This window comes from Cygnus olor, chromosome 7 (genome assembly GCF_009769625.2).
Source record: "Cygnus olor isolate bCygOlo1 chromosome 7, bCygOlo1.pri.v2, whole genome shotgun sequence".
In the NCBI taxonomy this organism is placed as follows: domain Eukaryota; kingdom Metazoa; phylum Chordata; class Aves; order Anseriformes; family Anatidae; genus Cygnus; species Cygnus olor.
The window spans coordinates 17,319,122-17,337,577 of NC_049175.1; the positions used below are offsets into that span (position 1 = coordinate 17,319,122).

At 44.2% G+C, this 18,456-nt stretch overlaps 1 protein-coding gene and 1 long non-coding RNA gene across 2 annotated transcripts in view; one reads left to right on the forward strand and one right to left on the reverse strand.

Moving 5' to 3' along the window:
* The window catches only part of TLL2 (tolloid like 2), a 93,112-nt gene that overhangs the window by 29,563 nt on the left and 45,093 nt on the right, over positions 1-18,456 (reverse strand). Inside the window, 7 exon segments of the mRNA XM_040563977.1 lie at positions 947-1,062; positions 6,496-6,620; positions 11,841-11,946; positions 12,237-12,415; positions 12,768-12,885; positions 14,556-14,726; positions 17,238-17,312. Coding sequence (XP_040419911.1) covers positions 947-1,062; positions 6,496-6,620; positions 11,841-11,946; positions 12,237-12,415; positions 12,768-12,885; positions 14,556-14,726; positions 17,238-17,312 — 890 coding nt within the window.
* On the forward strand, positions 97-9,866 carry LOC121073210. Its single transcript, XR_005821558.1, has 3 exons — positions 97-183; positions 9,256-9,420; positions 9,666-9,866. It is a non-coding gene; the product is annotated as an uncharacterized LOC121073210 (long non-coding RNA).

Consider the following 18,456-nt stretch of genomic DNA (forward strand, 5'->3'; position numbering starts at 1 on the left):
CTGGGCCTAAGGAAGTCACCGGATGGGAAGTACTTGTGGCATTTTGTCTTTGCACAATTTGACCCTCATATTAATTTACATATATTGTCTGCCACAGAAATTGTTTCAAAACCTGGGCTACTCTTGGTACCTTTTCCTCCCTGCAAAGCTCTCCCTGAAGCCAATGAGGAAGACTCAAAACAAGTAAGCTCTGCTATCCTTTGTTCATTCGAGCCTCAGTCCTAAGCATGTCTTAAGGGTGGTCCTCAGCAAAGCTGCTCTGCCAAGAAGCTCCCAAGCCAGGCCATGAATTATTGCAGCCTGGTATGACATGAAAGGCTGAGGGGCTGGCATTAGTGGATTAAGGAAAGGTTTCATTTTCACAGAAAGATCAATATCACAAAAGGAACTGTAAAGTGGACAGAGCAGCCAACCAATGTAGAGCAGGCCTCAGCATTTCGAGGCTGGGAGCAGGGGTCCCCTGACAGGGACGCTATGCCTGTATGACAGGGGCAGACCCCTGCTGTCACTCATGACTCCTCAGCTCCCTGCAGGGCCCCATCTTGCTGATCCATTTTATGTAACTCATCTGACCAGCATTTGGTTTGAAAGGTGACTTTCTCAGCTCTCAATTCAATCGGATATACCAGGTGGCACGCTGAGTAGCTGAGGAAACTGTCCAGGCAGGGTCTAGCTGTTATTTGAGAGAAAGGATCAGAGATCAACTCCCAGCCCAGACCTGCAAGGAGGCTCTATTCCAGAATTACCACTTCTAAGGACCACATATTCCTGGTCCCATCTCTGGGAGGACAACAGCAGTGCTCAGGAGCCTTTCCAGGCTTCATCCCTGCACATCAGGCATGCAGAAATGTCCAGCACAATCTTTTGGCAGCTACTAACAATGTCATCACAGGCAGAAACACATGTGCAGAACTGCAGAGTACACGTTGTCCTTGTGGGCACCTACTTTCTCTCCCGGGGTCACCGAGATTCTCCAGACACAGTGGGAATAGGAGGGGTAGCCATTTGGAAAGCCAGGGGCTGAGAAATTCCCTGTTGTATCCTGCAACGTCTCTCCACAAGCTGCAAGAGATGGGAAAAATAACAAAACAGCAAAAGGAGTGACTCTCTGAAGGATATTGGGGTCTAATGCAATGTTTGCAGATGGCTGCTATGTACAGGTTGGTGGCTTGTAGTCTAAGGATTTCATTCATGGTATTGGCACAAGGTCAGCTACCACCTGAGACCTCACCAAAGGATATGATGTGAAATTCATCAGGGTTCCTGGGATAGAAGATAATCAGTAAAAGGACACAGGAGAAACAGCTTTTAAAAAGGCACACTTCTTCTTTCATCTTTACACACAACAGCACTTTGCACTTTCAAGGTTTCAGCCCCACTGAGGAATATCTCATCCACTGATAGAACAAAAAATAACAGACCACTCCACCTTGCAACCCCAAGATTGCTGCCAGCAAATCTGTTTTCCCTTATTACCAGCTTCTCTGTGAAGTTCACCCTAGTTTACCACTGTTAAGTGTCTTTTAGGTTAAAACATTGTAAAAAAAAAAAAGCATGACAAACCCCAGTGACTCCAGACTTTGGCTGTCCAGCATCTACCTGATGTCACACAGCACAGGATAAAATACAAACACCACAGTCCACTCTGCTCCCCACCTTCCTGTTTTTTGTGTTCTGCTGCAGCTGATGAAATGTAGATCCCAGAGTGACTTCTGGGAAGCAAACAGTTTGCATATGTTCCTTTTTGGGAACTGCAGCTTCCAATGTGTGGGAAAGCAACAACGTTGTAGTTTCTGTTCTCTGCGCCTGGAGAACTTCACTGGAGCAAGGAATGACCGTGTGTATATGCCCAGAGCAGCTGACTGCCTAGGTTGCAGAATCATATGTACCAAAGTTCCTATCCCCATCCTTGAGAATACTCACTAGGCACATGCAAACACCCATTCCAAGGAGCGGGGACCTTAGCTTGCCTACTTTCAGGTTGTTTTTCTAATGTCATAACCCACTGATGTTATAAGCTCCCCTTGAGCTCCAGCTTGGTTTCCTCAGCGATGGTAAGGAAGCTTCCAAAAATCCCTTGTTAAGTAGCAGTGCTTTAAAAGATCTGACAAGACCGAACATCTGGCTCCCTTTCTCATGGAAATGTCAGGGGATGTTCCTCGGCCGCAGGCTATCACACACTCGCTAATTTTTCAGCCATGATCACTATTAGATGGGTGGGTCGGAAGCTGGAGGTGAAAAGAGACCCATCCCATTCAAAAAGTTTAATACCTTCAAAAAGGAGAGAGGGAGTCACGTAGGCCAGGATTTCTTAATTTCCCTGAAGTACTTTGACCCACATTTTGACATGTCAGACTAGATGAACAAAGGGCAGGGACACAAAAGGGGTTTTTTTGTTCAACCAAGCAGCTCCTAGGGTTGCTCTGGAAGGTAAGTCACTACTAGGAACAAGTTGCACATATTTCAAGGCACAGGTCAGTATGGGCTTTGGCAAAGTGATTTCTGTCAGGAAAGCCAAAGGTATTTAAAACTACTAGAAAGAAGCACCACTGAGGAAAACAGGCAGGAAAATACACACATCTGCCCTACAGAAAGAAGCAAATAAATGAGAGTTCAAAACCTACACCATGCTCCCTCCTCAGGTTTGAGCCCTGAGAACTTCCCTTACCATTATGCAACTACAAAGGAGCATTGCACAGGAAGTTTTAGTTTCAAAGTACCCTGCAGAAATAGCTTATCTCTCCCCAGACTCTCCCAGCATGGTAATGTCACCTCTAATCTTCAGGTGGGCAGAGGTGGGCTGGTGGTAAAAGGTGATGGCCTGCATGCACTGGAGAAGAAATCTGGACAATTATTTTCAGAACAAACACGCTTGTTTCCTCTCCATCTCTTGAAAGATGCAGCGCCTTGCTGTCTGTGGCATAATCTGTTATGATATATTTCCAGCTTCCAGGATGCTCCTGGGACTCTTAGGCAGGAAAAACATGATGGCCCAACAGATAAACATCTCAATACTTGGTCTGGAGTGGCCACCAGCTTAGGATTATTTTAAGAATGCCAACATCTGACAAGGTGTCTTAGTAAACAGGGGATTCCAAGTCCACAACTGACCAAGGTATACAGATGCTCATTTTCTCTGCTCAAAATCTATCTAAACAAAGCTATCCCCATGAAATTATAAAGAAACTAGGAACACACACTATATTATCATAATGACACAGGATAAAGAAGACTGCTATGCTCAGCTGAACCACAGTGAAGATTTCCAACAGCCCAGACCTAGTTCTCCTAAGTGTAATTACATGGTAACTGGAAAAAATGTGTAATTATGGAGCAGGTACTAACATATCTACTACCAAACACTATTCTGCTAGAGTCATGACCTAGCTAACTATCTACATGTTGCAGAGGAGGCTCACCAGACATGCTGGGAGAGGCTGGCCTTTCAGTGCAGAGGAGGGTGATTGCCTGCATGTGCTGGGGGAAGCAGGATACTAACAAGCAACACATATGTAGGTGTGGAGCACAGTCTCTTGCAGAGGACACCAATAAGCATTATAAATGTACTCTGCTTAGTATCAAAGAAGACAAGAGGTCCAATAAGTTTAGTGCTTGGTGCTTCTGGGATCCAAGAAACTGAGCCAAGGTGGTTTTTGCACGTGGTTAAGAGGCTATTGCACACCCAAGCTGCTAGAAAGGAACAGAGGTGAAAACCAAAGCAGAGGAGGTGAATACTTCAAAACTCATTTGTAAATGAAGTAGTTGAGAAGCAGGCACTTACTGTTCACCAGTACATCTTTTTGAAAATTCACAGGGAATTGGGTGGGATAACAATGCAGGACCATTCTCAATGTAACGTATAACCATTATATAGATAGCAGAGCCATACAGGCCTGTTTCCTTTAGCACTGGACAAGACAGCAGGACAGGCTTTTATAGTGACTATATTCATCAAAGCCTCTACTATGCAGACATATCAAAACCAGAGTTTACTGCAGTAGAATTCATCTTGCCTTCCAGAAATTCCTTCAGCAAATTTCATCTGGTTCCACCTGGCTTGGCACTAACTTTAACCCAGCAGGTGTAAGCTTCAGGGAATTAAAAGCAATTTAAAACAGCAAAGTTTTAGATGGAAAAGTTAAGACAGCCCAAAATGTAGCAGCCAAAAGTCTAATGAGTTGGAAAGCCATGTCTCTTATAATAGACAACAGTCGTTCTGGCTCATACCAGTGCACGCTTGTAACTCTCCTTCCATCATTCTAGATTTTTTTTTGGCAGTGGGGATTCAGACAGATACTCTCTTACTAAACAGGAAACCACCTGTCGTTCAACTCCTGGATCACATGGTTGTGTTTCACCTAAAAGTCCTCAGCTTGACTACTGAACAAAGTTGTCCTTAACCAAAAATCTCAGTCAGATCCTGCTTGAACATACAACCAAGCCCCTTGGTTTTGAACTCCTGAGCTTTGCATTTTGCAGAAGAACATTTTCCAAGCTACAGATTCAAACTGCAGCTGCAGATGTCTGTTTCATTAAAAATACTGCACCCCTTCTCTTCAAATGCAACCTGTGTATAAATTTTGATGTGAAACAAAACAAACAAAACAATAGATATTTGAAGAAAGTTGGTTTAGTAAGCTTAAAGCTCTGATCATTCTGCTGCCAAATATTTTCTGAACAGAAATAACTCCTCTGCTAAGTTTTGTGGAAAAAACAAGTTTTTACTTTGCAAGTAGAAAACTTGAGACTCAGAAGGGTCCTCTTTTTTAAAAAGTTGCTTTGTAGCTTTTAGTTTGACTTTAACCTCAGGCCAAAAGCAGATTTTCAGTTTGCCTCAAGAAATCTGAACCTGTAGTCAATGCTTCCAGCTAAGAGACTGAAAAGCCTAACTTGATTAAGTCTGACTCAATCAAAAACTTGGTGCAAGGCATCCCTATTTATTTATTTATTGAGTATTCTAACAACCCAATCCCTAAAGTAAATTGACGTAATTTTCCTAGAACTTCATCTTCTTCAGCCAAAAGGGGATTTACTTGAAAAAAAATATGAATTGTAAAAAGAAAAAAAAATTGTTAATTAAGATTAGCACACCTAGGAAAGTTACATCCCTCACTATAAACTAAGCAGTGATCCCCAAACATCGTGGATCCTGAAGTACTGCTGATCCTCAGAATTTATTCTAGACCCTTATGAACCCATATTCTCTGACCTATACCTAGATACAGAGAAGAGGCTTTGCACACCAACTACAGACCATTTTCTGTGGCTTTTCAGCACAGATCAGTGCTAGCCAGCTGTTCACTTAAGATGTGACTCTGTATACCAGTAAAACTTCTCTCTCCTTCCCACCTTCTCCCCTCTCCCTGTGATATGCTTATCCTAGGCAGATTAACCTTTTGTTCTGTTTAGCATACACTGATCTGGGGAAGGTTTATGATCAATCAAAACCATTCTAAATCAGATCAATATGCTGGCCAGACTCACCCACTTCAATAAACTTCCCAACCATGCTTGCAAAAGTCGCTTTTTCCCTCCCTGCATTATTACAAATGTTAGAGTCATTCTGCAAAACTAGGGCAACTCTCTCATTATCTAGTGTCTTCTCATGGATGTTTTGCTACCAGCAGATACTCGGAGCTAGTTAAATTTTCTCCCTCCAAGCATAACACCTTCCATGCTACCTCTGTCCTCATTTGCTGCAGGCCATGACACAGGTGCCAGACAGAGTGCCATCTTTCCTTGAAGCATCTCTTTACATCCTGAAATTCTAATTGTTCTTAAGTGTGACAGGATTCTTCTCTGAAATCTGTTTTTCTCTATTAATCTATTCAGCTAAAACTGTTGCATATACTTCTACTAACATCTCTAATTTAAAAGGATTCTTTTATTCTGGTGGATAAATTTAGTCTCCAAATCATAGCTGTGACATCAATGCTCTTTTTGCCAATCTTTGCAGACTTCAGATAAAGCAGGACTCAGACTATCTGTCTTTAGTAGTCACATACATTTAGATAGGTTCTCTACCAAAGCTCTTCCCAGTCTATCACATCTTCTGCAGCAGAAAGAAGGATGCAACCCTCCCCTCAGCAGTCCAAAGCACCAGCTTCCAGTACCTGGCTGTTTCAAAAATCTTTGAGCTGTCTTCCATGTTACTCCCAAACCTTTGTGCAACACACACCATAACCACTTAGGATTTCACTAAAGCTCTCCCTTGGGACAACACCTATATAAAAAATCAACAGAAGTTCGACAGCTGGTATGCAGAGACTCCAACCTACCAGATACCAAAGCCCTAAAACAGGAATACTGGCAAAGTACTAATAGGAGACACATGTTAGACAAGCTCAGTTCTCCCACAGCTTCAGCTTGAAGCATTTGATGGCCTACATTTCCTGAGTCCTTTCATCAAAGAGATTGTTAATGTGCTCTTGAACTCCCATGCTTTTCAACATTGTCTACGATAAAGCAGGAGCTCTTCCCACAAGCCATATTTACCTGGGCACTTGTACAACTTCCTCGCCTGAGCAATGTCTCCCTGACTCAGGCGAATACGCTGACCAATAGTTGGCCGGACCCCATTATCATCACGACGGGGAAGGATGGTGTCGAGGAAAACCCCTCTAAAGGGAAGAACAGAGAGACAAAGAGTAGCGAAGTAAGAAAAGTGACATGATGCACAGAAAGCCATCCTGGCAGGCCTCCCACTCCATTTCCTTGAGCAAGTATCCCATGCTAACAAGAAAGAGTAATACAGATTTTAACAACTGCATGTCTTGAGGTGGCCATCTCCCTATAGCAGATAGCTTCCAAACGTACAGGCAAGTCTGCCAAGCCAGTAAATTATTTTGACATATCAGAATTGCCACTGTTTGGTGTTTCAGCATAGACACATCCGTTGCCATAAATCAGAAAAGGCAATGAAATATTCTTGCAGAAGGTTCACAGCACATCTGGCCTAGCAGGAGCACAGATTGGACACTTATGAGCAGAGGGAAGCGCTGTTTGTTCAGTAGCAGGTGGGGTTGGACCAGCAGTGGCTGTGGTTGCCACAGACGAGAAACAGATCAAGTGCTCTGCCTTTGTTCTGCATGAGTTTCCAGGCTAATAACTCCATTTGTCTCTGCCTTTTTTCCCTTGCTACTATTTTCTTCCACATTGTACTTCATACTTGGGAGCTCTCTACTGCACTTCTGATCTCAGTCCAGCAAAGGATTTAAGCTCAAGCCTCACTTCCATCCAAATGCAAAGTCAGTGCATACATACAAGAGCCTGCACACAAGAGAGCATTAAGACTGCACAGCTAATGTGGGAGGGAGGAATCAGAACATGGAATGCCAGGTTGGTAAAAATTGAAGCTCTAGTAGTCAGGTTGTCCAATTCACAGGAGCCATTTCACCACATCCCTGAATGTCTGACAGGCCTGACAGTGCCAATGCTAACAGTGAGTTTGAAGCTTTGGCATCAGCTCCGTGACGCAGACTTCTCTTTCCAAAGGAACGGATACTAGTTCATAGAGTCAAATGGAAAAGTCAGGGCAGAAGCAGTAATTTTAGTGCTGCAAGTCCTGATACAAGAATCTTCAGGTACGGGTTAAGCTTATTCATTGGGCTGCTCAGCTGAGTAAGGACCTCAAGAAGAAGTTTCAGATAGTTTTTGCTTTGGCTTAGTTTTAAATAAATACCACAAGCAGAGAATGCAGATCACAGCTGTCCAAAGCTGTAGTTAGCATTCCTGAACAGAAAATATCATTCGATTAAACATATTTTGTGGGAAAAAATCTTTTGTAAATATTCAATTTGACAGAAGAAATAGAGGGGAAGGAATTTAATCTGCTTAAGAAACTAGAATCAACTCTTGCAAGGAAGGGTGGTGGGTTTTTTTTTGTTTGTTTTTTCTTTTTTTTTTTTTCCAGTGGTAGGAAAATTCCTGATCAGCAATAAAATCAGTGCTTACAAGCTCTGAAGTAAGCCCATCAAATGTTGATTGACAAATTCAGGCTGGCGTTCTACATGCCAGCTGCATGCTTCAGTCTGAATTTATTTATGCATCAAAAATAAATACTCCAATTCCAGAAACAACATGAACAGAGACAGATCAGTTTGCTCATGGTAATTTTGCAAGCCTTCTCGGGAGTTCTTGGCAATTGGCAGGGACATAGTTCTGTGGCAGTGAAATGCTTTCTGCTGGTTCCCAGGCTCCACCAGTGAAGACTAACAAAGTTTAACAGAGTAACCACCACTTGTGCACGTAAACCTTTGATTCTTTTGACCGTTCCAGCCCACACAACTGCATACACATAGCCTCCAGCCTCCTCCACATAGCATACATCTAGGGTATTGCTCACACAAAGCAAACGACACACAACTTCGAATTACCTTGTGATCCCTTATTACTTGCCAAACACACTTTCTTCCAGACGGATGTACACTAGGCTGGGGCAGGAAGATTTAAGGTTTCACTTTTTTCCACCAACTGAATTTTGTGCTCCCCTCACAAGCATTGCTGAACACGGCTCCAAATGAGGAGGCAATATTCCTATCATTTCACACTTAAAGGAACTGAGAACAAGAGGGAGTCTTTCTGGCCTAAACCTCATAGGTTCCAGCAGTTCCGTGCTGCCCAACCAACCCCATTTGGTTAGCAATACTGATGATGTTAAGATGCATGTTTGATGAGTGTCTCTAAGAGCACCAATACTTTGCTTCACAAATTAATAAACACCAAGCAGATACCATTAAACAGAGCAGTTCAGGCAGTATAACACCAGGACCATTTTGAATAAGATACCTAACCTCTTCTTCCAGACTGAGGAAGAGAACCAGAATACCGTACGCCCCTTTCTCCTGATGTGCAGGCATAGGCAGAGCATGCACTAGTTGCCCAATGCATTGATTAAGTCAAGCACAACCCACCACCGCTATCAGCTGAGAATGACAGAGTTTGAGTAGAGATGCTCTTAAGAGTCATTAAGATTCACATAGCACCACAAATGTGTTATGCAAATATCATGATGAAGTTATCAACTAATCTTGAGAAATGCTGATCACTCTCCCATCTGAGGGCAATAGAGACAGGTGTTTTAACCACACTCAAGGAAGCAGATATTTAACGCAGGTTAAGCACCCAACTTCAGACAGCTACATTTTGTTCCTACTCTGTAGTTACAACCCCATCTGCAGAAGAGAGACAGCATAACCCTACTTCACACAGTAAAAACTGTTGAGGATATGTGTGATGTGCATATATCTTACATAGGGTTAGGATGGCGTGTTGCAAATACATGAAGAAGATGCCCCTTGCCTTGCAAACAGTGTTACCTGCACCCTGACTCCAACAGAAGCTTCGCAGAAAAGCAGAGCCATGTGCTGTAACTCCAGGATGTGCCGCCAGGCCTACTAACAAGAGGCTTACTGAACTAAGGTAATCCACTGTTTGCTTAGGAGTCTGAAGGTTTAAACTTTCTTATTGTTAAACTACTATTGTAGAGATCTTGAAAGCAATTATAGAAATTGTTTTATGAGGCAGCAAAATTCAACATAATTTGCTTCCATGTTTGTAAAGAATGCACCGGTAAATAAAAGCTGGGGCCATATTAAGCCACAAGCAACTTTCTGACATAGAACAGACATTGCCAGGGTAAAAACTTGTTACTGCTGTCATTACAGCCTCTGATGCCATACTCCTATTCTTGCCAGCCACAAATGCAAGTGAGAAGTACATTTCTCTGAATTGAAAACTAGAAGCGATTCCTGCGGCATTTTTCAAAAGCACCAATGGAAGCCATTTCCACTGCTAGGGTTCATCGTGTCTCAGAAAAACTGTACATTTCTGTCCTAAGCACGAAGTTTAGAATAAAAATGGCCTAGGAATTGCAGCAGTATTTGAACATGTTCAAACACACACATGATTTGTTATCACCAGTATTCACCAGGAGTTATAAGCAACAAAGTTGTGCTGACTGCTGTGTAAGAGCTGCTTCAAGACAATGAGTCGCAGGTGCAGCTTTAGAGACTCTTGTGCCAGATTATTCATAATCTTTCATATTCTCCTCATTCACATGTTGTTCTCCATTGGTATGGTGCTCATACTATCTTTTTTCTACATGGACTTTCTATAGTCTGCTGATGCATTAATCTGCTACGGTCCTTCCTTTCGTAAGGTTATGCAGGGCCTCTCATATCTAGCTACTAGTCATAATGAACCTTGCTAGAATTTAGTATCTTCATGGGCTCTATGCCTTTGTTAGTTGCAGTTGTCTAATAACTGCAAAATTCAGTAAGGTGGGAAGGGGACATGCACACACTCACAAATCTGTATCCATGCTCATTGGTCAAAGCAAGCGTCATTCCCCCAGGTCAGCAGATCTCAAGACAGTCTTTGGTAAAGTAAAAGCCTGTTCCCAGCACTGCCTATTTACCCTGAAAGCACAATCATCCCACAGATCCACTTAGTGCTCAGTTCAATTACTGCACAAAGATTGGTACTGGGGTGAGGGTGGGTCACAGAGACAAAAGACTTAAAGAAAACAGACTTAAAAATCCTGTTAAGCACCAATTTAAATTTAGAAGGACTCTTGCCATTTTTATCCCTTTTTGGCCCAGCAGTGTTCTGAAGGACCCTGGTTTTCAAGAGAGACAGACTCAAAGGTATCCACAATATAAATGGCAGTAATAACTTAATCCTGCTTTTGTGCAAGACAATTCCAACCATTTAGAGTCCAGCGAATGCTGGAAGGAGCTAGCAGATGCCTCAAGGGAAGAAAAATTGTTTGCTTTGGGTATCTGATCCAAAGAAATCTCTAAAGGCTGCAAAGCACCCTTGCCCAGCCACCATCTCCTCCTGCCAGAACAAGCAACACTTTAGCAAGTTTGATAATTTTCCCCTGCTTGATACAAAGTTTCAGAAACAAAAGCACAAAACAATACACTCAGTACTCCCATACAGCTGGCAAATGAAATAAAAAAGCCCCAAAGACAGATTTAATTTCAGCAATAAAAAAGCTCTTGAGAGTGTGAATATTTGGGCTCTACCTCTCATCCCCTTTACTTGGCGTATATCGTGAAGGAAAGCTCCTATTCTATTTATGGAAAAACCTTCAAAATGTAGCAAAATGGAGCTGGTCATCCAGTAGCTCTCATTCCAAATCCAGGACATAAATAAGTATACTAATTTCACCTCACCACACCTTCCTAGTAGAGCTCTCTGCTCAGAAAATGGGCTGCATCTGGAGGGACAAGATGGGAGTTAAGGGCAAATAACACCCCACATAGAAATCGGCCAATTAGCTGGGTCAGGAACGGGACTGAAAAGTACTCCATGAGGAACCCAATCACACAGAATTACAAAGTTGCAAGGCTATGATCTAGAACACATACACAAATGGTTAAAAAATACCCCAGCAACTAAAAATCATGACCTACAGTTTCAAGTCCTTGGCAAAGTTGCTGGGTTCTCAGAAGGCAATACTGTAACTCAAAAGCAAGAGCTGCACAACCATGAGATTCAAAGCTGATTTTAGCATTATCTCCTTGCAGGTGGGCAGATACACACACATACATGCTGGCTGGGAAGGCTGCAAAACATGCTAACACATCTTTGGAAGGTCTCTCGGATTACCAGTACCAGGTGAATACAGTAGGCAGGGAAAAAAAGTAGTCCACAATAACTCTCTTCACATACCTTGCTTTTTCAAATGCTTTCCAAGCTTTGTAGTGCATCAGAGCTCACTGCCACATATCTCTGCAATAAACCACTGGTCTCCTTCTAGGCTCCAGGTATTCCACACAGCTAATGATGACTGCTAAAAATAGTACTAAGGACAGGTCGTCTATGATTCTCACCTGGAGAACGTGTTCCTAGCATAGTGCATGATGCTGTCAAAGTCGTAGGTCTCTCCCAGCGAGTTCACTTCCCCAGCTTCCATCTTTAAAAAGTTGTACTCCTGACCTGTGTTGCCATAGAAAGTGAAAAAAAAAATCACTTAAAAAGTTAAAAAAAATCCTTCCTGGTCTGAGAGTCTAGAATTAAAGAAATATCCTCCTACATTCCAACAATTCCAGCTGGACATCCAAAATTTCTATTTGTTCAACTATTTTGGCCCTTATTCTAGACAAGGACTAGCAATATTTTTTCTTCATCCCAGCTCACAGACCACTAGGGTTTTGCATAAGCCCAGCAAGGAAGAAGATTTCCACCCGCCCAAAAGCAAAGCAGAATAACCAGAAGTGCCATTTTACCTTGCTGTATGTTCTCCCTGATGATTGTGACATGCTGGTCTCTGTCAGGCCGTGTGTGCTCATGCCAGAAACCTACCACATGACCCAGCTCATGAGCCACAATCCCAAATTTGTCACAGTTCTTTCCAATGGATATGGCCTGAGGGCCCCCACCTCGGCGGCCCACATATGAGCAGCATCTGGAAAAGAAAACCCACGAACCCATGCAGGTCATCATTGAATTGGGAAAGTCTGAGACAGGAACAGGCCAGCAGTTTCATACACTAAATGTACTTCAGTGTGCAAGTGTGTATATATATATATACATATATATATGCATGCATGCACACAGTTGTATATGTATGTGTATCTAGAAAGAAATAACTGCATGTCTGTAAAAATGCATACATACACCTTAAGTGTTATCCTAGGAAAAGAATCCAGAAAGGACAGATTCCCCCCATATTTATTCTGACCAGAGACAGACTTACAAAGCCATATAACGAAAGGCACGTTTGCAGCATAGCTTCAGGAAATGTATGTATTGCTTACCCACATGTTCTGTATGTGAACACAATGAAACTCTCTTCATCTGTTCTCTCCACAAATGTCACACAAGTGTGCTTCTCCCAGTGTCTCATAGCTTGCTTAAAGATAGCTCTTTGGGTTCCTGAAAAAGAAATCCAAGAACAGCAAACAGTCAAGGCCTGGCTTTCAAGAAAATTTCTAATGGACATTATAGGAATAGGGGTACAGTCAACCTTTCCAATAGTCAATCCTATACCTGTAGACACCTACAGGAATCTGGAACCCTATTCCTACTTCTGCACTAACTTACTGTATCATACTTTTCTCTCTTCCTGAGCTTGATGAATTAATGGCTCTAATTAAACGGGCCACAAACTTGATTAAATACATCGATGTTTCTGCATAAAAGAAACGTCACCTCATTGGTAAAGGTCACTCTGGCACGGCTGCTGAGTATTCTGCCTGTGCACCAGCTACTCAGTGGCATGCTGCAACATAAAATCACCACACACAACTTTGAAGGCCCAGGAATCTCACATCGCTGCTACACGTGCTCCACAAAACTGAGGCAAAACTACTGCCAGAAAATTTATCTTTAAAATCAGAAGCAAAAGCTGTATTGTAGCTAGAGGCGGAGTGGTCTGAGGGCTGTGTAAGAAGGCACAGAGATACACTGCTGGTCTGTGCTTGAACTCAGGGACAAATCAGGAGTTGAACAGGAAGACACCTGCAAGAAGGGTATTATGCCTGGCTCACACTAGCAAGAAGACAGGCGACAGCACTTTGCATCCCCAGGGAGCAGGATACCTGCAGTGGTCACTCAGCTGCATCCAGAACAGTCACACAGACAGCCAGAAAGTGACGCCCCAGAGCAGTACGTGGCTCCAGGAGGCCTCACTACAGTACTGCCTTTCCAGCATAGCCTCTGGGATACACGGGGCTACAGAGTAAGCTGCCACTCTCAAGAAAGACTAAAAAGTGGAGAAAGGCCAGAAGTACATAAAAAAGCACAAGGAATGCAGAGACGAGTTCCAGAGGGGACACTTATCTGAGACAAAACACCAAGCTGAATGTAAGAGAGGATTGCACTATTGTGAGAGCTGCTTCTTGCACAGTCACCCAAATGGAAGGATGGTGTCACCTTCTCTGGATGGTTAGGGCAGTGGGACACACGCAAAATAGAGAAGACTCTCTTGTCAGACTCTGAAGGATGTGGACGTGTGTTCTTTTACAAATTTGTAGGACACCCGTAGCTAGTAAGCTACTCAATATCCTGCTAGGTTGCACGAGCCCCTCCTCTTGTATGAGGTGAACAGACCCTTCCATTAGGGCTTCACAGATTCCTGGCAGCAGCTTGGGTGCCAGCATGAGGCACGGTCTCTGTGAATTTGTTAAGGAGGTCTTGAGGACTACCCCTAATTGGCAAGAGGAGCAGCACTGGGGAGGTAATCCCACACTGTACAGGAGTGGTTCCCAAACTGCCCTGCTCTTCCAACTGCAGAGAGGGTCCCTTTCTGGAAACACAGGGTGTAACTGCAGTTCACAGATGCCGGTCCCTGAAGCAATCAAGAAAAGCAACCCAGTCACCCAATTATTTCTTGGACTCCAAGAGGAGAACCATCTCTCTGCACACTTCCATCTCAGGCTTCCACAGCGCACAGTTCCTTGTGCAACCACACGCTCACCACCCTGCCTTAGGAAAAATGTTCCCCAAAATCCGAGCCATTTGTGGGAAAACTGCTCGCAAGATCTCCCACACATTTTGTGACCCTCACCCCTGAGCAAACAGGGAGCAATATTTTCACTACTGACCTGTGAAATTTCCTCCGATCACGTAGGGGATGACTCCCCCTGGCCAAATCCTCTCAGCCCTGGATGTGGTTGCCCTGCGCACTCTGGGAGAGGGTTGTGTATCCATCCCTGACTCATCTTTATATTCTTCCTTCTTCGGTCTCCTCACAAGTGTTGTGTTCTGCCTGCCGTCTGCAAGACAGAGTGGCAACACCATTTAAATCCTCTTTAGTTCCACGTGCAGCCCTCAGGTAATACCCTGGAGCTTCAGAAAAAGAAAAACAGAAAAGGCAAGATGTTAAACCAAACCAGAAGCCATAGGCAGATTTGCCAGTGATTTATTTGGGACTTGGAGACAGTTAATCCATGGAAACCTGGCCCTTCTTGTCATGGACCCCCACTATGCATTATAACAAACCTATTCTCCCAGAAATGTGTAAAGGGACAACCCTGCTGTCTCTAGCTACCCACTCTGTCAAGCAGCAGCACTCTCTCAATATAGGAAACATATACAGATCAGACAGACAATCACTGCTGGAGGAGGGATGTTCAAGGTGGAAAAGTTGATGCATTCTATACTTAGTACAAATCTCCTTGCTGAACCTCTTCGTTTTAATGAAAAGGAGCAATAATGTGACAAGAAAAACTGAACGGGTATCTCATTTCTTGCTCTCAAGAGGCAACTCTGCTGACAGTGGCTCCTTGGTGCTGGCAGGCCTTTTTGAAGCTCCAAGAGGAGAGATCTAAGCTTCAGCTGTGGTCTTGTGATTCATATGGAAATCATCAAGACTGGCTACGGCTTTGCTTCTCCAGTCAGGGCCACGGGCTGCTGGGTTGTGAAAAAACACCAGCCCTGCTGAGCCCTTCCTCCTGGGATTAGAGCAGCTGCTGAGAGTGTCTTCTCCTATTCATCCCTCCAGCGGAAACATGGAAACATGGGTAAAGCAAACCACTATTGTCAAGGCTGAAGGGATCAAAACAATTGGAAGGAAATTAAGGCAGTGCGGAGGAATGGAAGGAATGAACTTCAAACTCTTCCTCCTGCTTCATCAGGCCCTGCCCTTCCTGACAGAGGCCTTGCTGTCAGCTGTAGGACAAAGCTGGAAATTTGCCTTTTGTTCCATTTAACTCTGGAGCACCTCCGCAGCATGCTGGCTGCACCAGCCACTTCAGAAGTTGTCCCATCCTCAAACCAGCTGCTGGACCCTAAAGGCAGACGCTCCACTGTTGCAGGGTTCCCACAATGAAATAAGAACTGCCCTCCCCTTGTTTGCATACATCTATCCCACAAAGATACTGCTGGGGCATTAGAAGGGCACAGCTGCCCTGTGAAACTCACTCAGGGCTCTCTCAGACTCTTGGCTAGCAGAGGCAGCTCAGGTTCATTCTGACAGCAGCACCAGCCAACCTCTAAGGCGAAACAGTGAGGTAGAAGCAACCAACACAGCTCTGCAAGCAGAAGCATCTTCCTCAAGTGCTCTTGCCCACTGCTTCACTACCTTAGGCCTGCCAGCAGTTTAGGAGACATGAGCAGCCCTGACATGGGAATATAGTACTGGGCTATGAACATAGCACTCATGAACGGGACATGCCCTCCACAGACTGACCTGCTGTGTGGTCTCTCTGCTTCAGTGCTTCCGTCTACAAGGGGGAAACACCAGTCCCTCCTGCACACAGTGGTCACAAACATCTTGTACAGAGCACAGCAACCCTATGGGAATACCTGTAATATTGCAGGTTTGGAATGATCCTGTAAGCAATACCTTCCCTACAAGAGTGGGGAAAAAATCAGCTGCTAAACTTTGCCTGAGTGATCTCCCAGCTTCACGGGAACACAAGCTTAAATGAGTTTAGCTGAAACATCCCAAAAGCAAGAAGCAGCCAGCTAGCATTACACACTCTGCTTTGGAGTCAAATTGTTTTGCTGCCCAGTAACACTTGTGGCCACCTATATGCACTGGGTATGGCTGGGATGGAGTTAACTTTCTTAATAGCAGCCCATATGGTGCTGCTATGGATTTGTGGCTACACCGGTGCTGATAACACAACAATGTCCTGGCTATTGCTGAACAGTGCTTGCACTGTGTCAAGGATTTCTTTTTCTCACTCCGCTGAGCCCTCTCCACCCAAGTGAGCAGGCAAGGTGTAGGGAAGAAGCTGGGAGAGGATGCAGCTGGGACAGCTGACTCAAATTAGTCTAAAGAATATTCCATACCATCTGACACCATGCTCAGCAATAAAACTGCAGGGTTTTGTATTCCAAGGTAGCCATTGCTCAGAAACTGGCTGGGCATTACTCTGCTTGTGGGAGGGGGTGAGGAGTGCTTTTACATCACTTGTTCGTTTGTTATTGTTTTGTGCTTTTTCCCCCCCCCCTTTCCTTTGCTTCTTAAACTGTCTTAATCTTAACCAATGAGTTTTCTTGCTTTCGCTCTTCCTGTTCTCTCCCCCATACAACTGGGGGAGAGGGAATTGAGTGAGCTCGAGTGTGGATGCTTGGGTCAACCCACCACACCATGAAAGGCAAACCCACCCTTGCAGAGAGTCCACCAACACCAACAAATGCAACAATGCAGATGCCTTGGAAGGGCAGGTCTCCCAGGCATCGAGTCACACACCTATACACAGGACAAAGCTTTGTTTTACAGAGGATAAAATAGTAAACAAAAGATACCCAAAGGTCTGGGTGGGGTACCACATTACCCTTTTTAACTGCTTTGTTACTATCAGTTGAAGTGGCATTCTCGCTTGGCGCAACAGACTGTTCTCCAAGGCCTCCTGAAAAAGAAAAAGAGCAGAGACATCTGGTGAGTACGCTGTCAGAACTCTGACATAGGAAGGACGACGGCTGTCAGTGAGGCCATTTGTATGTCTGCCGGCCACAGAAAATGGCTGCTTCACCTGTACAGGGAGCAGGAACTAAAGGCCTGATAATGCTGGGCTCTTTTCCTGGATTTCTTCCTAGACTACAATGGTACCTTTCAACTCATAATCACCCCGTGCCTCAGTTTCCCCATATACTGAAAGGCAAAAAGTCTCTTCTAGGGAAGTCTTTCCATTCTGCAACAAGTCCAACTTGGGAACACCACAGAAGCCAAACAGCAGCTATACACAGCACAGAAGCCTGGGCAGCAAGCCACTGAAGTCACAGAAACAACATGGAAAATCAACCCAGCACCTCTTTGGCAGGAAAGCTCTCCACATTACTGTAGTAGGAAGAAAAACTCAAAAATCATACCGAGGGTCAAAGAACACAACACATGAGACAACAAGATCTATAACACAAATAAAATGTGCTTTGGGACTACATCCACTGCCTTAAGCAGTGCCTCTAACACCGTCACTGTTGTCACCCTCCCTCCTTCCCCATCCTGGTATCATGGGTCCCTTGTGAGGAGAAGGGATGCTGACTGGGCTGATCTCTGCAGAAGTATCAGCAAGAGCAAACTTCTATAGTCTTGGTGGCAAGGTGAAGCAGGAAGACCATGATCAACCATCAGATGCAGCAAGGGAGATACTGTTACTCATACAGCATTGCTGCATGCAGTGTAGATGCTTCAAGAGAGATGTCCCACTTTCAAGAGAGCTGGAAATGTTCCAGCCCATGAAACAGTCTAGCTTTGCCAGCTGGAAGACACTCCTTTTGCTCTGGAGCTGGCTTCTTGCAAAACCTCCTCCAGCCCCTCCAAGTAGGCAAGGACACAGGGAAAGGTACATCTCTGACACCTGGGAAGAAGGCTGAGAGGACGGTATCAGATTCTACCCCCCCCAATATTATATTATAAGAACTAATTAGCATACCAGGAAAGGCATGATTGGAAGAGAACAATAAAATGAACCAGAAGAAAATAAAATAGCCAAACTCTCAGCTGACTATAGGTTAAAGCTTCCTGGTCCAAGAGACGCACTAAATCAGGGAATT